The 23,422-nt window shown below is 40.8% G+C and overlaps 1 protein-coding gene across 1 annotated transcript in view; it reads left to right on the forward strand.

Annotated features, from left to right (window-relative positions):
* The first annotated feature begins 504 nt into the window (after positions 1-504).
* The window catches only part of grik1a (glutamate receptor, ionotropic, kainate 1a), an 84,251-nt gene continuing 61,333 nt past the window's right edge, over positions 505-23,422 (forward strand). The window contains exon 1 of the mRNA XM_036595257.1: positions 505-812. Coding sequence (XP_036451150.1) covers positions 695-812 — 118 coding nt within the window. The 5' untranslated portion in view covers positions 505-694. The remainder of the gene's footprint in view (positions 813-23,422) is intronic.

The raw sequence follows: 23,422 nt of genomic DNA on the forward strand, positions 1-23,422 counted from the left end.
TTGTCCAACAGATGGCGCCCTTCTCCACCCCACACTCACGGCTTGTCTCATCTCTCTCATCCTGAGCTCCGCCAGGCGTTTACAGTGTCCTGTTGGACACATGGGAACTTCAGCTCTCCTAACTGAACTGAACTGAACTGATTCAGCTCTGAACACCAGCGTTCATGTGATTGGTTCCTTGACCAGGCAGTCCAAGGTGAAGGTGGCTGTGCTGGGCCGTGTTCCTCTCCTGCGGCAGGTAGGACCTCCCATTATCAGCGGCCGTCATGGCGAAGCCGTTTGAAGTCGCTGAGACGGACGAAGAGGACCGTCAGAAATGATGCAACCGCTGGTCAGGCTTTTACAAAAAAGAGCGAAAGGGCAGAGAGGACATAAATAAATAAATAAGTAACTCACCATAATCCTCTTGACTGGGCGCGCGCTCTCCTCCACTCCTGCGCGCGCGCGCGGCGCCACAAGTAGCTCGAGCGCGCCGGCGGTGGGCTCCGGGGGGTCGGTCGGTGGGCTTTTTCTCTCGGACGAAATGAAGTACAAAGGTCAGACGGGACACGGGCGCCTGTAATGGGGTGTGTTTGACCGGATCAGAGCCTCGCGCCTCGAATAATGTGTCCAATTACGCACGCGAGGCGCGGAGAAAAGGGCGGGAAGCGGACGGCAGTGGAGGTGTTTGGAGACTGAGAGCGGCGTTTGTGGCATGAAGTTCACCACAGGTTTCGATTACGGAGCCATGGAGCGACGAAAGAGGCTGTTTTTACTGCTTTTCTTCGTGATGGCAAAGTGGGACCTCAGTGAGCAGCAGGTTCTCCGAATAGGTGAGTTTCCTTCACAGCGGACAGAAGTTACTGGTTTTAAACTGGTAAAACGGCCCTGCTTGTTTTGTAGCAAAGCTTCTTAGCGTCTCTCTCTCTCTCTCTCTCTCTCTCTCTCTCTCTCTCTCTCTCTCTCTCTCTCTGTTTCATTGGAGTACAAATAGTACTATAAGATGTGAAGTGAAGATAATATACAAAACCCACGAACACAAAACAGTGTATCAGTTTAAACAGATGGGACACATAATTTTCTTTTTAAAAATGCCTTAACCCTTGTGTGGTGTTGGGGTCTGTGGGACCCATTTTCAGTGTTTACCAAAGTCATTTATTATTATTTCAACCTCAGATTCTTGTCTTTTGCTCATTTTCTGTGAAGAACATATAAAATAACCCATTTTCAGTGTCTTCACTCTGTTCACCCCCCACACATTTATATTACACATGTGGTGTTGGGTGAACCTGCGGGGAGTAAAAGTGGGGAGGTGCTGTGTCCTTCACTCTGTTCTCCTCCTACATGGCTGCTGTAAGTGTGTGTGAGGGTGGACAACATGGACAGGCTGCTGACTGGCTACAGCTGCTAAAGGAGAACCCTACGCTGGCCACTTGTGATATTTTAAACATCTGGTATTTTTACATAAATTATGATGACTGTATTGATTAAAAAAACAATACTGTGGTGGGTCCAGCAGACCACTGAGTAACAAACACATCAACACCACACAAGGGTTAAAGTGAGGCACATATCCTCATTGTTTTAACAGCTTTTTTGTGTGTGGAGAGTAGTGTGGTAATAGAACATGTATCCTCTGTTTTAAAATTCTCTCTCCTCACAACTTTTATATACTACACTGGTATATCTTTATTGTACTGCATGTAAGAGGCTCATAGTAGATTTTGTGGCCTACTTACAATTCGTTTATGTATATACAATAATTCATAATGCAGTTGTTCACAGTCCTGGTCCTGAAGCAGCCCTGTCCTCACATTTTAGTGTTTTCCTCCCTCTAACAGACCGACCTCAGCTCATTTTAAATCAGCCGTGTTTTGACCAGGTCAAACGTGCAGGTACATAAGGACCCGGATTGGGTACCAGAACGTTGCAATGAGTCAGGCTGTTTTTGTTGCTGTTCCTTTAAGACTGTATGTAAATGACCTCTGTACTGATTGACTCCCCTGTATTGTGTTCAGCAGTTTGTGCTGAAACACTCCTTATAATGTCAGTGTGGATGGGCGGGGCTAAACTGCTGTAGGCCGAAGAGGCGTGTTTAAAAAATGTGTTGGTTGACGTCAAATAAATACGAATTTAAGACAGCTCAGTTTCAGTCTGTCGCTGTTGTCTGGACATAACGTTGTATCTCCATTTTTGTGGTTTTTCATTCTTTGGCACAATTTGAAATCACTAGCTGCTCTTTACACTGTGCCAATTTTATGATGAATGGTCCAATAGAACTGCTCCAAAATTACTTGGAATAAATTATTTCTACATTTACTTCCACTAAAAGTTAAGAATGTTTTTCCTTCTCCTGTAAAGTTATCTCTTTGGAGATCTGACAGTGACTGTATGGACTGGGTAGTGAATGGTTTGAAATGTAAACATTGTTTAACTGTTAAATCAATTCTTTTATTTAAATAAAGAAAAAAGCAAGGAAGATTTGGTTTCCATGTTGTGAGCCCTTTAAGAAAATCAAGACTTTTCACACTATTAACTACTATTTGACACTATTAAAACCCATTTATTAGCCACAATACTAGCGTAGTCTTACCTTTCCTGCGAGCTAGAGCCACAGTTGCTGTGTACTTGTCCAGAGGTCAGCAACCCAAAAGTTAGTAAGAACATTTTTTTGTCAAGTTTCAACAAAAATCAAACCACCTTGGGAGCCACAACATTTCATGTCCATTTTATTGAAGTAACGTTTCACCGTCCAACATTTCATCCTTGTACAGGCTAAAAATACAGTATAAACAAAAACACAGACTTACTTTGCTCTGCTTAAAGCTTCAGCTCAGCTATAGCTGCTTTTCTCACATCTCTAGCAGGAAACTTTTCCTCAAACGTAGAACAGTTACTTGTAAAATGTCTCTCGATGTTCGACTTTTACGGCTTATGTCAGCTTCTCATTTGCAGCTTCTTGCTTGAATTTTCCCGCCCCACCTTAAATGTTGCCTGAGGCACCAGAATGTAACTAACTACGTAACTGTTGCACCATTTAAGGTGGAACATGAAAATTCGAACAAGAAGCTGGCGAATGAGCTGGAGTGATTATAAATGCAAATAAGTACATTAATCTCCAAATTATCGAATTTCGTCTCAAATCTTTCTTTTTGCTTTTTTGTTAGCTACTAGCTAGGCGAGACTGTTGTCTGTGTTGCTATGGTGACCAGCAGTCTGCGCTGATCTTCAGGGTTAAAGGGTGAATTAGCAGTTCTACATTAACTCCAGCGTTTAAGACCATTTATTGTTAAACTGTGTTGAACGATCAGCAGAGCTTTATTTTACTGCAAAGGAGGATTATTTTATTTTTACCTGGAAAAAAAAAAAATATAATAATAATTCTGCTGTGGAGCCACAACAGGACAGCCGCATTGCCGACCCCTGTACATGTCCTTTCAACTTTTTTGGTTGAAATGTTGACATACTTGAGAAAGAAACATGCATCCTATCATCATACTCATTGTAATAGTGTGAGCTGTGGCCACACTTTGGCCATCTGTGGACGGCCTCCTTGTGCTGTGTTTGAGAAAAGCCCCCTGACAGTACAGTGGCTGATGACCGCCAGTGCCTGCCTGCATCCACCGTCCTGTAAATCCCTAAAGCAGTTTTAACAACCTACATTAATCCTCTTTCCTAGCCAAGGCTTGATTTGACCCTCCTCTCCAAAAGACTGGACTTCATCTGAAACAGAGAGGCTGACATATTGCTTGTGCGGCCTAGTTTTGCCCCAGCTGTGTCTTTCCTCTCTGACTAACCCGTCACCTTTCCGTACGGTTTTTCAGCTTGTTTGAGGGCAGAGTGTAGAATTTGATTCACTTTAACTGTGAATGAGCCAGTTCAGCTGTTGACTCAGCACGGATGATTTTATTAGCAAGAACAGCATTTTCGCCCAGACAGCATAGACTGGCTTCTTCTATCATTGCACAGCATCTCCATTCCTTATCTCGTGTTCATACTTCTTGAGGTGTTGAAGCCGAGATGTCTTCACTGGACTAATAACATTGATTTCACGCATATTCCATACTGACACAGTGATCCTAGTAGGTCACAGCATGTGTAGAGCATTCTTTATAACATGTTTAACCCTTGTGTGGTGTTGGTGTTTGTTACTCAATGGTCTGCTGGACCCACCACATTATTGTTTTTTAAATCAATACAGCCATAATAATTTATGTAAAAAATACCAGATGTTTAAAATATCACAGATGTCCAGCGTAGGGTTCTCCTTTAGCAGCTGTAGCCAGTCAGCAGCCTGTCCATGTTGTCCACCCTCACACACACACTTACAGCAGCCATGTAGGAGGAGAACAGAGTGAAGGACACAGCACCTCCCCACTTTTATTCCTCGCGGGTTCACCCAGCACCACACGTGTAATATAAATGTACAGGGGGTGAACAGTGTGAAGTCACTGTCATGTGTTATTTTATATGTTCTACAAAGAAAATGAGCAAAGGACAAGAAATCAGAGGTTGAAATAATAATAAAACGCATCATTTTTTCTGTTGGTAAACACTGAAAATGGGTTCCACAGACCTGAACACCACTCAAGGGTTAATAGAGTACATTGAGAACTTTGAGATGTTGTCCTTGTGGACATATTGCCATTTGTCATTAAGATGAAAGCGCCTCAGTGTTAATCAAACTCCTGTATGAAAATTTAGGGCTGAACGATTTTGGAAAAATATGTAATTGTGATTTTTCTGACCAATATTGTGATTATGCTTTTAATTGTTTTCTATATATTGCTTTTTTCTGGGCTAAGAACACCAGAGTATACTTTTTCTGGTTTGAGGCTTGAAGGCTTAACACAATATCTAAGTTAAATAACACAACAGCCTGCCAGTTAATAGTGGTTGTGATGTCACAGCACATGGATGTTTGGTTGCTTCTGATAAGACGAATTGATCTAAAAGCGGTTCAGCAGCCCGATGTTATTAGGTTAAATTTTCTTTATTCAAAACTTGCAACTTATCAAAGATGTTGATAACAGACTATAAGATTATAATAAAAATTGCAGGTCTTGTGGTTTGAAAGTTGCACTCTTTTAAATTGTGGTTTTGATTTAAAAACAATTAATCTTTCAGCGCTATGAAAAATGCAGAGGTGCTTAAAACAATACATTGTGTTCAGTTAAGGATCAACACATTTTGTGTTACTTTCAACATAAAAACAACATTTCAAATATTTCTTTGCTTATTTATGGGTAACACATTTTTTGTTGCTTTGTTGCTAAAAGTAACACAGACATATGCTAAAATAGGTAACACAGGTAGGTGTGTTATTGTTTAACACATCACTATTCAGACTGTAGATTTACAGATATTGAAGAAGTGCAATCAGGTTTTAATTAAATGCTTTAGTACTCTTTGTAGGAAGTTTTTAAATATGTCTACTGTAATCATTTTTATCTCAAATGACATTTTTCTCTGTCATTTCACAACTAAAGCTGAAACAAAAGTACATTTGGCTGTAAGTAGTATTCAAATATCATGTAATACATTTACAGTCAGTGAAGGAATCATAGAGAATATGATTTAACATTTATGGGCACGAAAAGTGCAGACGTTACATAGTTTGGCCGTTGTGCTTGTGTCTTGTTATGCTTAGTATTCTCATCTCATACCTACACATTACTAAATCACGAGAGAAAGCATGATCGGAAAGCGAGAGGAGCACCTCCTTATGGCTGTGCTGAATAAAACACCATTAGCTTAAAGCATATTGTGTAATTGTCTATAGAGTCAGTAAAGGAAAGACTCAGGGGTGCGAATAACCAGCATAAGAGTGCTTACGATTCAGGAATAATTTAGTCTGAATTTGCTAACCTATAATTCAGCTCAGTAATTTCTTTAATGAAATATAGACCTGAAATATAAGGCATTGATTTATTTTATATTTCTTTCTCGTAACACCTAGCTTCTGAAAGTTTCTTGAGCATGCTTAGTTTAGTAGCTCTTTTTCAAGGCCCCTAACTCGCCAAACAAGCATTGGTGTATGTGGTCTAGGCTGGCAGGATAATTAGAGCATTTCTATCTGACACACTGGAAAAATATCAAGTACTAAGTATTAGTCATTTTGGGAAAATGTGATGGTTTTTGATTCAGCAAAACTAATCATCATGAACTCTACCAAGAGCGTTAAATCAAGAATCGCTGACTTGTCTAGACCATTGCACCTGACACCAGCCTAATGGGAACACAACCCGGTGCAACATGTAATAGATTTGTGTCCAGAGCGGTGCTGAAGCCAATAACCTGCCACATTATGGCTTAATACTCCATCAAGAAGCCTAAAGGCAAGTCTGCCTCTAGAGCAGAGAGCAGTAGTAAATCTGCCAGCCACCAGTTCAAAAAGAGAATGCCGCTACCATTTTATTTGCTATCCAAAATGACCAGTGATCCTATGTATGTCTTCTGAGTTTTTGTATATAATGTTGATGGTAAACTAGCGATAAATAGTAGACAGATTCTTTGTAGACAGTTTTGCCGTACAAGTCCCAGCATGTAGCCCTTTCTCTGCCATTAATGTATTGTAACCCAACATTTTATTACACACCTCTATAACCTAAGAAGAGCTCAACCAGTTTGCATTGTAGTCCACGTAATTACTGAATAATAATTCTTAGTATGCAATAAGGCTGGAATTTTAAGGGGTTAAAAATATGTTTTAAGCCCAAACCTTATCTCTAAACTATCATAGAACAGTGTCTCATGCATCAGGGCCACTTATTGATAACCATTTAACCTTTGTGTGGTGTTCATATTTGTATTACTCAGTTGGACCCACCACATTATTGGTTTGTAAATCAATACAGCCATAACAATTTATGTAAAAAATACCAGATGTTTAAAATATCACAAGTGTCCAGCGTAGGGTTCTCCTTTAGCAGCTGTAGCCAGTCAGCAGCCTGTCCATGTTGTCCACCCTTACATACACACACACACACGCACACATATACAAGCACATATATACACACACACACACTAACAGCAGGCCATGTAGGAGGAGAACAGAGTGAAGGACACAGCACCTCCACACTTTTACTCCCCGCAGATTCACCCAACACCACATGTGTAATATAAATGTGTGGGGGGTGAACAGAGTGAAGACACTGAAAATGGGTTATTTTATACGTTCTTCACAGAAAATGAGCAAAGGCCAAGAATCTGAGGTTGAAATAATAATAAATCATCATTTTTCCTGTTGGTAAACATTGAAAATGGGTCCCACAGACCTGAACACCACACAAGGGTTAATGTAGTAACTCTGTAGTGTTGCTTTCAGAGGCACTAAATGCTAAGCATTGAACAATTGTGACTTGACAAGTTTCTTTCAGCATTTCACATCCAACCACCCTTAATGACTTTTGTTTACGTCTCAACCATTTAATTATTCTAATGGTAAAGTTTGCCTGGTACTGTATTCTCATGGTAATGTGTGCCTGCTTTTTAAAGAAGCTGTGTGCCCCGAAATGTGCTTACAATTTAAAATTTCATTCTTCAAGGTTCCTTTATGAACTTCAATTAGCTCTGTGCTGAAAAGAGAGGAAAAACAATGCATTATTTATTTTATCTGGGCATTTAAATGCCGGTAGAACAGACCTAAAGAACCCCTTTGTACCCTCATCTAATATTTCCATTAATATCTCAGTGCTTTTGTCAATAAATATGCCGGTACCCCAGGCTAACTAAAAAAACTGCATTTTTAGCATCTATTTTTACAAATGCTTACATATAAATGTCATATTTCTGCTTTTTGCCTCCAGTGAGCAAGGATGGCAGCGTGGCAGTGATATTTGTAATACTTCTATTTCATGGATAATTTGTTGGATGTTATCCTTCATTGACTTAATGGCTGCATATCTTTCCTGAACAAACAGAGTCTTCGTGTAGACTTTCTGCCCTCTCTCTTCACTTTCAGGGAGATGCTTGCAGACACGTTCACACAGAAGCGTTTTTTCTTTCTGGTGCTCACAACAAACACCCATCAAATAGTTCAGGCCAAAACTTGCTTCACATGAATTGTGTCCTCATATGTAGTGCTGGGAGATGCTCCTTCACAGTTGCCCTCAGACTGTTGAGCTGCAGTTCCATCATGTTGTACTATGTGTAGAACATGTGATCATGAACAGCATGATCACAAACTGAAAGCAAATATAGTGAACCTAATGTCGATAAAGTTCAGGTAGGGTTGAGTGATATTGTTAAAATTGAACATAGAACATAGTACATTATTTTATATATATATATATATATATATATATATATATATATATATATATATTACATTACAGTATCAGAAGATATTTAAGTTCTACCAGAAAGACTCCAGAGACGAACGTGAAGGAAGGAAAATAGTTTAATAGTATTTAACGATTCCATAGATAACAAAATTTTGTAAGTTAAAGTCCTCGGCGCGGGCCCCGTCATCAGCCCAGGTCCTTTGACGTGTAGAGCTTCGCAGATCCTGCCGTACAGGGACGGCAGGGGGCGGAGCATACCCCCTGGGCAACCGAGCGGGGACCAACTGGTGGCGGCGGGGAGGAAGGAGGGGAACGACGAAACGTCAGCATCTGAAAGCAGCAAAGCAGTTGTGTAAGTCGAGTCATTTTAAAGACAGGTGGAAGCTTGTGATTGGTCAGGGTAATGAGTGACGTAGCGTTGGAGTCTTCCTGGCAGAACTTGCGCTAAAGCTTTCATTTAGCATTAATAAAGTTTTGATTGTTTGTTTGTTTTAATTGGACTGTTTTGTTCTGGTTTTCTTTCCTTAATCATGGAAAACTGAATAATCTTCCCTTATTTTAAATAAAAGTGCTTGATGTAGTATGTAAACATTGCTAACTACCCATTCTCACTAAAGTTATAAGGCAGGGGTTGCAGGGGGGTTTAAGAAGAGTAGTTTTGTCCTTTCAACAAACCACCGTGGGAGCTACAACATTTTATGTCCACTTTACCATCTTGGCTGTAAATATGTCTCAGTATGTGCTAATGTACTAGCATTTAGCCAATGTGTTGGCTAAAAATATAAGATAACATATAATAAGAAAATAGACTTACTTTGCTCTGCTTTAAGCTTCAGCTCAGCTATAGCTACTTTTCTCACATCTCCAGCAAGAAACTTTTCCAAAAATTGAACAGTTTTTTGTAAAATGTCCCCCAGCGTTTGAATTTTTGCGAGACTGAAGTCGCTTCTCATTCGCAGCTTCTTGTTTGAATTTTCCTGTTCCACCTTAAATGGTGCCTGAGGCGCCAGAAGGTAACTGCTGCACCATTTAAGGTGGAACAGGCAAATTCAAACGAGAAGCTGGAGAATGAGAAACTGACTCGTTGCAGATTAAACATATTTGGAAACCAGCTGGAGTGATTATAAATGCAAATAAGTCCATTCGTCTCCAAATTATATATTTGTCTTAATTCTTTCTCTTTTCCATTTCTTTAGCTATTAGCGAGGCGTGACTGCCGTCTGTGTTGCTATGGTGACCGGCAGTCTGCGCACCGATCATCAGGGTTAAAGGGTGAATTAGCAGTTATACATTAACTCCAGTTAGGGCTGGGCGATAAGAGAGCGGGAGAGCGCTAGCTTTCCAGGCTAGCTGTTTTTAGCAGCTGGCTAACTTGAAGTAGCACTCCGTCACTCCACAACACGGAGAATTGATGATACTGTAGATCAAACACGACACAAAAGCACCGCTTTCAGTTTAAGTTCTGTCTGGTGTTGATATTTTGCAGTTCACCCCTCAAACTACTACGATAGTATAGAGAAATCCAGTCATCGCTGGCTGGTGTCTGAATACTGTGATGTCGTTTGTAGCGGGGTAGCCGAGCGCTTGGCACCAGCTACAAATAATCTGTTTTCTTTCTTAAATTATGACTATTACAAAATAGCCGTGCTTTTCCAGCTGGTAAAAACAGCTCAGCAGACACTTTCTCCCACTCTCCCATGACAGATCTGTGAAATGTTCCACTGTTTGAGTGTTTGTCGTGTTCAGACCATAAAGGATAGTTTAAAACAGCAAATAACCACCCAGGAGCAAAAATCAGCCTTCAAACTGGAAAGAAATAATGATTTGACATTTATCGCGATATGTATCGATATCAAACGATATGAATTTTGTTTATCGTGATAACATTTTTGGCCATATCGCCCAGCTCCAACTCCAGTGTTCAAGATGATTTATTTTGAAAACTGTGCTGGAACTGTGTGTTATAACGATCAGCAGAGCTTTATTTTACTGCTGTGGAGCCGCAACAGGGCAGTAAAAGAGCCACATGTTGCCGACCCCTGTTATGAGGAGTATTTCAGCACAATACACAACAGCCAGCCAGAACAGTGGTCATTTACATATATCAGTCTTAAAGACACAGTAACAAAAAGATCCTGTTTAATTCTAAGGGATAAAGAGAGTTTGGAGAAGGGTTATGTGAAAATGATTTCTGACTATTTTTGGTTCATAAAACCTCAGAAACATTTTAAATGTACCTCAGGGGGAAAAAATAAAAAACATGTAGGATAGAGGCCCTTCAAATTATTACCAAAGGGAACATTGCATGGTATTGTAAATGTTAACCAGTCAGAAATGAGATTTTAACAGAGGAAACCTACTGTTTATTAAGTTTATATATATATATATATTGAACGGAACATAACAGAGTAGTCTTGGTGAAAAGCCTAAAAAACTGCTTGACAGCAGGAACACTGCTGTTCTACGGAATACAGTGCTGTCAAAATTCAATCAGTATGGCTAAAACTGAAAATTAATATCATGGTGTGACACCCATACCAGACAGTTTATCATCCAGCTTTGCTCATAGGGCAGCATTCAAACAATAACGCGAAACCCCAGTTTCAGGGCGTTAGAGGACAATGTGAGCTCAGTGAGTTTGCTGAGGTGTTCTCACTGTGTGGCCTGGGGTGGGGTGTGTGTGGCACTAGCGGGGAACGCGCAGGCCGTCTGGGGGAATTAATCCCGTTAGATGTGGCCGCGCGTGCCCTCGGATGCGTGATGCAGGGTGTGAAATGCTGCTGCTCCACGGCCATCAGCACAATTTATTGAAGCCTGAATGTGCATGCTGAACGTAAGAAGTTCCTCAGCCGTTTCATCGTGCTCATGCATCTTTTTAAAGTGTATCCAAAGCGTGTGTGTGTGTGTGTGTGTGGGTGTTTGTGAGTGTTTTAATGCTCTCAGCCATATGCATGCAGGCAGAAGTTTATGTGTGCTTGAGCTTCATAGCCTCATCCGTCTTCATAGGCGTGTTTGAAGCAGTGTGCGAAGATTAACAGAAAACCAGAAAAGCTAATAGCTGAGGTTACTGGATATTTGCAAAGTAGGGCCAGACCGATAAGAGCGTTTGTTAACCAGTACCGATACTGATTTTAACTGACATGATACTGATAACTAGAGCTGGCCCAGTACAGCATTTTACAAGCTTTGAGTACTTGATATTTCTGAACATGTACTTTAATAATTGTTCCCAAGCTCACCCAACTCACCCTTAAAAACAGTAATATTTTGAGCATTTTAGTTGCTCATCTAACAGAACAGATACACTTCTTCCATTGTAATCGTTGCTTTGGTTCAGTCAGGCTGCGATGCACGCCTTACAAGCCCTTCTGACTTGTGAGGGAAGCATAAGTTCCATAAAGATGCAGTCAAATCAAACAGTTCCATTTTCTACAGCATTCTAAACTATATTTAAAACAATGATTTGTTTACCCTGCGATGGACTGGCGACCTGTCCAGGGTGTATCCTGCCTTCCGCCCAATGACAGCTGGGATAGGCTCCAGCACCCCACCGCGACCCAGAAGGATAAGCGGTTTAGATGATGGATGGATGGATGGATGATTTGTTTATCATTTGGTTATCTTGTTGGTGCAGTGTGGTTGTTGCAAAGCATTTCCTGCACTGTAGTAACAGTGTGTGGAGAGGAACCTTTTCTGATACAGTGCTAAAAACTGATTTCTTTCTGATCTGCTGTTTGTGCTGTCAATAATAATAATCACAATAATAATAATAATAATAATAATAATTTTTATTTATATAGCACTTTTCATGCAGGTGGCAGCTCAAAGTGCTTTAAAGACAGGTGATAAAAAACAGTTCTAAAAAAATATACGTATTAATTTAGAATCATAATAAAATGACAGATCAAATTAAAAGATAAAAACCACGAGACGTGGAGTTTTAATTAAATGCTGAGTTAAAGAGATGTTTTTGATGCAAAACTGTTTAATTAGAAAAGAAAAGTAAGCAAAGAGCCATTTTTCCCACCTGTGGTTTTGTCACAGAGCTGACTAGGGCTGGTATTGTCAGTAACTTCAAGATACGATACGTATCACAATGCAAGTGTCCTGAAATGATGCAATGTAATGCAATACAAAACACACTGTATGTGCAACAGGCATTTTTGGTCAATATTTACATTAAAATTTGTTTTACAGGGAGATTCACTCGAAAGAGGCCCCGAATATTCTGTTGTAACTCCCATTAGGATGAAGCGATCTGAACCAAACAAATCCGCTACATACCTTAATGTATGTGTAATTGATTGCATTACATGCGATGCTGGAAGTGATCTCCGTTTTCTGCCAGACACATGAAGGGGTATGGGATGCACCCGTAAGTTGCAAACGGAGGTTAAACGTTGCGGTGGCTGTCCAGCGCCTACCTCATCGCTCCGTTGCAGGGGATCCCGGGTTGTTCGAAGCTCCATATACTGAGGAGCACATTGCATGTTGTTTCATTCAGATTGCTTCATCCTAGCGAGAGTTATTGCAGAATATTCAGGGCCTCTTTCGAGTGAATCTCCCTGTAAAACTGCAGTACTGACGAATAAATACATAAGGTTGGGAAGAGTGATGATGACATATTTTCTTGTATTAATGCTTACCTATTAATAAAGTACAAAAAATGCACGAATAATGAATACGTTAATAATGCTAAGGGGGCTTCTAAGAACTATATTTTAGAAGTGGTTGGTTCACTCTGAGGTGCTGTTCAGAGCGCACAGAGACTGATATGTGTGAGTCTGGGGTAATTAAACTATCAGTCAACAACAAAAATGAATGTCAGTAATACGTGACACAGATCACGTACAGCAGATTAACATCATCCGCTTAGTTTTTAACATCATCCGCTTAGTTTTTAACACAAAACAGCACTACAAACATGTTAACAAAATGTTAATGGCAGCAAGCTTAAAAATTAATAACTCACTTTGCAAATTAAACCACAGCTCCTAAAGTGAAACTAACACAAGTACAGGGCTAAAATTGATCATACAGACTTTGACTACAGTTAAGAAAGAATACTCAGTTCATTAAAGTGCACAGCAGCAGATGATAAACTAAAGAATAAACTCAACATAGTTTCTCCAGGAACAAAAGGGGCTGCAGTAAAACCAGACAGGACTGGACCTTTTTTTCTTGAACACAGCTTTTTATGTAAATAATAATAATAATAAACAAACAGTAAACACTAACTATTGGAGTATGTTTACTACATGCTGGATGCTGCAAAATGTCACATTCTCCAACTTGAAGTATCTGTTTCACTCACATAATTACAGATACAGCCATTACGGGATCAGTACGTATATCTCCACACACTCATTCACCATATCGCTGCTGTCAGAACAAAACCTTGTGTCTCCATTTTGTCGTTTTTCGGTGTTTGACATAATTTGAAAAAGCCTACTGCCCTTTTCATTGTGTGTAAATTTCATGAAGAATGGACCAAAAGAAACTGACTTGGAAAAATGTCTGGTTCCATTGACTTACATTAAAAGTCAAGTATGTTTTTTCCTTCTCCTGTAAAGTTAACATTTTGGAGATACGAGGTTTCGTTCTAACAACAGCGATATATTGCTGTACTGATATTTTGAACACTGACTTGGAGGCTGTGTGGATTGGGCACATGCCAGTACTCAGATAAGGTTCAGTAACCTTACATATTTGAGACGTTTCATCAAACATGTTATGCTTCCATGATATGCCAACCTACGGTATACCATTTCTCACTGTGCATTTTTCTTATAATCCAGTAATTGAAAGTGCTCCCACACATGTGACTTCAGAGACATCTTTGCTCTTTTAGCTTCAGTTTGTTGTGCTCTGAGATGAGGTGACGTGGATGCTTTGCATGAATTTACGCATTCAACTAAACCAGCAATAATTTGTTTGTTTTTAACATTTTCAGTGGAAAGAACGAAAATGATTGTTGCGCTCCATAAAAAGTAGAAGTAGTAGGATGAGGAATTAAAGAGTAGGAGAGTATTGCCTGCAGACTGTTGAAAGTCAGACAAGTCTAGCAAATATGTATGTATGTCTATATATGTATATATATATATATATATATTTACTTATTTCATTAAATAGAGTGCAAAAAACAGACACAAACCAAGCAAATGCTTCAGCTTCTTGCTATCATCAGTGCTCATGAAGTAACTCTTTCAACCTACTTCCATTTGAAGACTCAAGGTCTGCTAAGGCCTTCTTAAAATTATGTCAAGTGTTGTGACCTCATATTTTAGGGTAACCACACATCCTGTTTTTCCAGGATATGTCCTCTTTATAGAACCTAAAAAATACAGGATTTCTAAATTGCCTAAACTGTGTGGGATTTGGCTTCGCTTTCGTTTTGACATTTGCCTGTGCCACCCTCCTGCCGCCTTCTTTATTTGGGTTTTAAAAATAACAAGATATGGTCACCCTGTCATATGTTCTGTTCTGAATACTAAACATAGAACCGTTTTCATCGTTTTCAGTCGTGAACTGTGAATTGTCATATAGGGTTTTAAAGTCTCAGTTGCTGCTTTACAATCATAGAATATAAACACATGATACAGGAGGCAACACATTCACCAACAATAGAGACGGTATGAAAAAACAACAGGTGTTAGTGAGGCACATAAGGACAGTGCATTTAATGACGAATAATAAAAAAAACACTGAAATCAAACAAGGCATCCTCAGTAGTCTAGGATAGAGAATTACATAATGTGGGGGCTTCTGTGTTGCTCACGTCCATCCCTGCTGTGTTAAATTATCGGCCACCCGTTGAGGCCAGTCTAAAACAAAGCACAGGCATCAAACACCACAGTTGTCTAGAGGTAGCAGCCAGTTGAGCTTAGTGTTCTCTCAGTGGAAACAGAGACGACAACTCACACCTGTAGCTCTGTGGAGTCTCACATTGTTGCATTTCGTGATAAATAAACAGCAGAAACTCACAAAATCTTAAATAATTTGAATATATCAGTATTGCAATCTGTTAATTAGATCAGAATTGTCTTATTTTTCATCCGTTCTCTTTATAAAAAATGTTGGACTTTACCATTTCTAAAAAAGTTGGGATGCTGCGCAAAATGTAAATAAAAACAAAATATAACGATGTGCAAATCATTTAAACCCTATATTTATTTGAAAATAATAGAAAGACAACATATCAAATGTTGAAACTGAGAAATTGTATTGTTTTTTTGAAAAATATATGCCCATTTTGAATTTGATGGCGGCAACATGTTCCAAAAAAGTTGGGACGGGGGCAAAAAATGACTGGTAAAGTTGTGTAATGCTAAAAAAAAACACTGGAAGGTCAATTGGCAACAGGTCAGTCATATGACTGAGTAGAAAAAGAGCATCTCAGAGAGGCGGAGTCTTTCAGAAGTACAGATGAGGAGGGGTTCACCACTCTGTTGAAGACTGCACGAGCAAATAGTGCAACAATTCAAGAGTAACGTTTTTCATTGTAAAACGGCGAAGAACCTGGGGATTTCATCATCTACAGTACATAATAACATTAAAATATTCAGAAAATCCAGAGAAATCCCTGTATGCAAGGGACAAGGCCAAAAAGCAGTATTGGCTAGCCAAGATCTTTGGGCCCTCAGGTGGCACTGCATTAAAAACAGACATAATGGGGCTCCCGAGTGGCGCAACCATCTAAGCGTTGGCCTCATCAGGAGATCACGAGTTCGATCCCTGGTGATGCTACAGCCGTCCGTAGCCGGGAGTCCGAGAGAGCACAATTGGCCTCGCTCTCTCCGGGTGGGTAGGATGGCCCCTCCTTCTCTCCCCATCACTCAGCATGATGCTAGTCAGCGCAGGCGTCTGTTAGCTGACATAACAGATCTGGCGGTTGGCGCTTTCCTCCGAGCGCGTTCGGCTGTCCAATGACGTTGCGTGAGCGGCAGTTCGAAAAGAAGCGGTGGTTGGCTTCACAGGTCTCGGAGGAAGCCTGTGTTAGCCTTCACCCTCCTAGCGTTGATAGCATCGTGTGATTGGGGGAGTCCTAACTAGCGGGTGGAATTGGAGACGACTAAATTAGGGAGAAAATCAGGTAAAATTAAAACAGACGTAATTATGTAAAGGAAATTACTGCAGGGGTTAAAAACACTTCTGAAAAACACTGTCAGTGAACACAGTTCATCACTGCATCCACAAATGCAAGTTAAAACTCTAAAACCCAAAGAAGGAATCATTTATGAACAGGACCTCAAAACACCACCGCCTTCTCTGGGCCTGAGCTCATTTGGGATGGACTGGGGGGAAGTGGAAAAGTGTCCTGTGGTCCGACGAATCTACATTTAAATTTTTTTTGGAAATCATGGACACTGTGTCCTCTGGGCTAAAGACCACCAGGCTTGTTATCAGAACACAGTTCAAAAGACAGCATCTGTAATGGTATGGGGGGGCATTACTGCACAAGACTTGGGTGACTGGCACATCTGTTAGGGCACTATTAATAATGAATGATATTTACAGGTTTTGGCAACATATGCTGCCATCCAGATGACGTCTTTTTCAGGGAAGGCCTAGATTATTTCAGCAGGACAATGTCGAACCACATTCTGCATGTTTTGAAACAGCATGGCTCTGTAGTAAAAGAGTCCAGGCGCTAAACTGGCCTGCCTGCCGTCCAGACCTGTCACCACTGATAACATTTGGCGCTTTATGAAACTTGAAATACGAGAGACCCCGAACTGTCAAGCAGCTGAAATCCTATGTTAAGCAAGAACAAGGAAACATTTCACTTTCAGAACTACAGCAGTGTCTCCTCAGTTCCCAAACACTTACAGAGTGTTGTTAAAAGAAGAGGTGATGCAACACAGTGGTAAACAGGCCCCCGTCCCAACTTTTTTGGAACATGTTGCTGCCATCAAATTCAAAATGGGCATATATTTTTCAAGAACAATACAATTTCTCAGTTTTAGCATTTGATATTTTTTCTTTCTACTTTTTTCAATTAAATATACGGGTTAAATGATTTGCACATCATTGCATTTTGTTCTCATTTACATTTTGCACAGCGTTCCAACTTTTTTTGGAAATGGGGTTGTACATGCTTATTTTATTTTGACCTTGATGGACTTTTTGTGTTTAAACCTACCAGCTACTGTAATAAGAGTCAGCATGTGGTAACTCTCAAGTATTCGGTCCCCACAAAAACTGGCATGCAGTCTTGAAATCATCAAATCCTTTAATCTGAGCATTTTGTCTAACAGCAGAGGTGTCTGCCTTGGTGTAAAACAGGCCTCTAAATAGGGCTGAACAATTTGGGGAAAATGTGTAACTGGGATTTTTCAGACCAGCATTGCAAATGCAATGTAAGTGTGATTATGCTGTAGAAAGTAGGCCAGACTGTTTTTTTTCCCCTAAGAAGACCAACACATCAGTTTTTTCAGACTTGAGGCTTGAATGCTGAACATAGTTTAACAGAATGCTCGTTCATAAACTATTTGATTATTAGATTACATTTTCTTAAAATTTAAACTTAAAACATTAAAAAATGTAGTACGCAATCAAAATTGCAGCTCTTGTGATTTGAAAATTGCAATTTTGATATGAAAGTGATTAATCAGGATTTTTACCAGTACCAGTAAATATGTGATACCTCAGTATCAGTCAGTGTAATCGGCCAGTCAGTACTTTGCTCAGAGTCGTTCTGCATTTTATGATGAGGCATTTGATTCTCAGCCCCAGTCCACAATACAATGATGCAAAGAAATGAAAAAGAGCACTCAGGCATGCAAAATTATCCCAAAGGGAAAACCAGAGGGTGTTGATTGCATGGTGGAGACAGTGTAAGTGAAGACACACTGTAAATGCAGTCTGTTTCTTCTGTCTGTCTGATAAAAAGGCAGCGTTAGTGTGCTCGCTTGCTCTGTTTGTGTTCTCGTTTGCATGCCGCGCACTTGGATGGGTTTGGACGACTCTGAATGAGAGGGAAGGCACTTGTTTTGATGATGCAGTCCCTGTGTGTTTACTGCGTGTTATAATGATGGGTGAGTGTGAAATACAGAGAAAGAGATAGTTTGTCAGGACTGGAGGGTGGCACTGTGTACCCCACTGTTTTGTGTCAGTGCGTTTGCCAGAAACACCACAGACTCAGCTTTTTGATGATGATGTGAGCATGACTAACGACAACTTTTTTCTTTCAAATGTTTTTTGATTTTAGTCTGTTCCAAGTCATTGCCTCTGCAATAAACATTCAAAGAAGGTGTTCGTTCATCATATTTGGCTATAGCCTGGCTGCTAATGTTTGGAACATTTACATAATTTAAATTGTTGAGCTGAAGAGAATAATGTTTGACTGCACTTGAGGCCTGCGTACATCAGTCCGGTGTAAACTGGCATACACTGATCAGGCATAACATTATGAGCACCTCCTTGTTTCTACGCTCATTGTCCATTTTATCAGCTCCACTTACTATATAGGTGCACTTTGTAGTTCTACAGTTACAGACTGTAGTCCATCTGTTTCTCTGCATACTTTGTTAGCCCCCTTTTACCCTGTTCTTCAGTGGTCAGGTCCCCCATGGACCCTCACAGAGCAGGTACTATTTGGGTGGTGGATCATTCTCAGCACTGCAGTAACACTGACGTGGTGATGGTATGTTCGTGCGTGTTGCGCTGGTCTGAGTGGATCAGACACAGCCGTGCTGCTGGAGTTTTTAAACACTGTGTCCACTCACTGTCCACTCTATTAGACTCTCCTACCTTGTCAGGCCACCTTGTAGATGTAAAGTCAGAGACGATAGCTCATCTGCTGCTGCACAGTTTGTGTTGGTCATCCTCTAGTCCTTCATCAGTGGTCACAGGACGCTGCCCACAGGACGCTGTTGGCTGGATATTTTTGGTTGGTGGACTATTCTCAGTCCAGCAGCGACACTGAGGTGTTTAAAAACTCCAGCAGCACTGCTGTGTCTGATCCGCTAAGACCAGCACAGCACACACTAACACACCACCACCACGTCAGTGTTACTGCAGTACTGAGAATGATCCACCACCCAAATAGTACCTGCTCTGTGAGGGTCCATGGGGGTCCTGGCCACTGAAGAACAGGGTAAAAGGGGGCTAACAAAGTATGCAGAGAAACAGATGGACTACAGTCTGTAACTGTAGAACTACAAAGTGCACCTATATAGTAAGTGGAGCTGATAAAATGGACAATGAGCGTAGAAACAAGGAGGTGGTCATAATGTTATGCCTGATCGGTGTATATTTGCCTGTTAAGGCAAATATATCGCTGCTGTCGGAACAAAACCTCATTTTTCAGTTTTTGACATAATCTGAAAGTGCCGGTTGTCCTTTACATTGTGTGTAAATATCATGAAGAATGGACCAATAGAAACAGCCCAAAATGACTTGGAAAAAAGTCTGGTTCCATTGACTTACATTAAAGGTAAAGTAAGTTTTTTCCTTCTCCTGTGAAGTTACCATTTTGGAGATACAAGGTTTTGTTCCAACAACAGCGATCTATTGTTATTATGCACCACTGAGTTATTATGTCCTGAAGGTTCCTAGTCAATCATCTTTTGTAGAATGAGTAATTTTAGAGGACTCAGAAGATCCTTTTCTTTTAAAGCACAGTGGACTGAGCCTTAATGGAAGTTTACAAAGCAAATACCCCATAAGATACACACATTATTGAACAACAAGGGTAACCATGCGAGTGTATCCTGGTTTCTAAGGGAGAATTTTCAGGTTTCTTGCTTTGAGTTTCTTCAGTTTTTTGTTTTAGTATTGGTTCACAGGGTTTATCCTCCAATAATGTATTCTCCTGATTTTTTTCTGAAATAATTCAGGTTCTTAAATCCCATCTGCGATTGAGGCTGAGCTAAACTGTCTCCCTGCGGTGCTGACACGAAAGACGAAATCTCCAAAAAGCCTTTGAGATGCTGATTTCCCCATTAACACTGGAGAAATGAGAAATTGAAGTCAGCTCTAATTGCAGGGTACCACACCGCAGCAAGGTACATATTACAGCTGTTAGCTGCGAAATGTCTTTTGTATTCTGTGGAATGCGGTCACATAATGAATTGCCTGGCTTTTGTGTGGTGAAAATGCTTTTTATTTCCTCTTGATAGGCCCTCTTTTGGGTAGAGTGAAAAGGAGAAGGTGTGTCCTTGAAAGAGAGAGTGTTGTTCGCTTTTTGGCGTCAGTGAGGATTTCAGGTGAGAGATGAGGTAGATCTCAGCATTGAAAAGCATTGAAAGGAATAAAGTAAAAGCAAGGCAGCTTATTGTACTGCCACATCTGCTCTGATGGACAAACTGGTCCTACACTCCTGGGAGCAGGTATGACGTACACCGATCAGGCATAACATTATGACCACCTCCTTGTTTCTACACTCATTGTTCATTTTATCATGTTGTGCTGGCACGAGTGGATCAGACACAGCAGTGCTGCTGGAGTTTTTAAACACTGTGTTCACTCACTGTCCACTCTATTAGACACTCCTACCTTGTCAGTCCACCTTGTAGATGTGAAGTCAGAGACGATGGCTCATCTGCTGCTACACAGTTGGTGTTGGTCATCCTCTAGTTCTTCATCAGTGGTCACAGGACGCTGCCCACAGGACGCTGTTGCCTGGATATTTTTGGTTGGTGGACTATTCTCAGTCCAGCAGTGACACTGAGGTGTTTAAAAACTCCAGCAGCACTGCTGTGTCTGATCCACTCGTACCAGCACAACACACACTAACACAGCACCACCACGTCAGTGTTACTGCAGTGCTGAGAATGATCCACCACCCAAATAGTACCTGCTCTGTGAGGGTCCATGGGGGTCCTGACCACTGAAGAACAGGGTAAAAGGGGGCTAACAAAGTATGTAGAGAAACAGATGGACTACAGTCTGTAACTGTAGAACTACAAAGTGACCTATATAGTAAGTGGACTCCTGATTCATCTTAATTGTAAGGAATGGCTGCATTTCCTTCAAGTGAACAGTTTTTAAGGTTGCATTGAATATTTCTTAAGGTAAATCACATTTTGTGAGTTTTGTGGGTCACATACTGAAGAGAAAACCATTTTCCCACAGCCTGATCTTATTTCTTTTTCCACATTAGAGGAAAATTTGCATTTAGTATACATTAATCTTTGACTTTGTTTCTGTCGGCAAAGAAAATGTCTTTATCCTCACTGCACACCTCATGCTTTGTATTAAATGAAATTGAAATAGGGAAGAAACAGCCTATCCAGATTGTTTTTCTAGCATAGATGTATTACTGCAGTCTGCAGCGTTGTCTATGCTATCACCATCACTTAGCATTTACACTGCACCTGACACGGGTGAGTCTTTGTAGTGTCTGCTGATCAAAGCCAGCAAGGAGGGCCTACCTGCCACGTATGCCACCCTCTTTCCCAGCCTGGCTCCGGGGGGATGCTGAATAAGAGAAGGCAGCGCTCCTCCAATTTATGTGAGCTTCATACAGTAAATGACCACAGTCTTCTCGGAAAGTGAACTGTGTATTTCTTGTCTTTGTCTGAGAGCACATGGGGTTCTGGTCTTTATTCAGCAGAAACAGCAGAGTTTCTAGGTAGAATGTTTATTTACGCTTGCAGTGAAAAACGATGTATACTTTTTGTAAAAATCATATAAGAATGGGATGGTATTGTTTGGTGTCCTGCATTTAAAATGAAGGGGTCTCACACACACACACACACACACATTTTCTAAACCGCTTATCCTTCTGGCTCGTGGGGGGAGCTGGAACCTATCCCAGCGGTCACTGGGCAAAAGCTAGGACACACCCTGGACAGGTCGCCAGTACATCGCAGAGCAGACATAGGCCACGTTCCTGTTACCAGGTTGAAGTGGCACAAATCCAATTTTTTGCCCTAATGTGACTCAGATCTGATGTTTTCAGGGCTGTGTGGTCACGCAAATCTGATCTTTTTAAATCCGACCTGAGCCACTTTTATATGTGGTCCTAGATCAGATACGTATCCGATTCGTGGCCATGCGACCTTAATGTGACGCTCAGATCAGAATTCATGTGCTTTTTTCCACTGCGGCATCATTCAGTGTTACCATGGCAGCAGCACCAAACAGAAGTTAAAGCCTGTAAACGGTGGAAAAGCAGTTCATCTCACCTTTTTCTCCTTCGTCTCGCTCTAATAATGAAGCTGAGAGCTGATCAGAGTTAATGATCTTCTCAGCGAAGCTCGTTCTGCTCGTTAGTTTGTGCTGATGATGCTCGTGATTCATTCACGTGACGTTACTGAGTAGGATGTGCTCATGAGGGTCATTTCAGGACGCCGGTTCGTCACATTAATGACAGATTTGAATCACTCACCTAAAAAAGTGTGAACCATCATGTCAGAGAGATCAGATTTGAGCAAAAAATCAGATTTGAACAATGAGGCTTGTAATGTCAGCGTAGCTAAATCTGATTTTTTGACCTAATGTGATTCAGATCTGATGTTTTCAGAGCTGTGTGGACACACAAATCTGATCTTTTCAAATCCGACCTGAGCCACTTTTATATGTGGTCCTAGATCGGATATGTATCTGATTCGTGGCCATGCGACCTTAATGTGAACGCTCAGTTCGGATTCATGTGCTTTGTTCCACTGCGCGTGCGCCATCATTCAGCGTTAGGAGTGACCCTGGACGCCCGGCCGGGGAACTGAACCCAGGCCCTTCTTGCTGTGAGGCGACAGCGCTACATAAAGAGGTCACTAAAACACAAATAAAGCCTAGCTTGGCTTTTTATTGTAGAGGTTTGTACAAAAAATTTGGTCAACAAAATAACTGATAATCCAGAAATGGTGGAATGTTGATATATCTTTTTTGTCTGAGGGGCTCAATTGTCTGAGTACGTTAGAGAGGAGTAATTCATTATAGTGGCTGTTCCAGAGGTGAACTGGCCTGGCCGTGCCCCTGTCCCTGGAGTCTCTTTTTCCAATGAATAGAAATAAAGCATTAAGCGTGCCTAAATAACCATTCCAGCTGAGAAGGGGCCACACAAAACATGCACTCAAAATACACAGAATGCTCAGAAGAAAAGCAGTTTCTTAGTTTCCTCTTCTCTGTTCGAATGGAATGTTTCTGTCCAAGGCAGACGAGACGTCTAGTCTAATATGTAACAATGTACCAGACCAGATTTGTTTAAAGCC

Source organism: Colossoma macropomum, unplaced genomic scaffold (assembly GCF_904425465.1).
Source record: "Colossoma macropomum unplaced genomic scaffold, Colossoma_macropomum, whole genome shotgun sequence".
Classification (NCBI taxonomy): domain Eukaryota; kingdom Metazoa; phylum Chordata; class Actinopteri; order Characiformes; family Serrasalmidae; genus Colossoma; species Colossoma macropomum.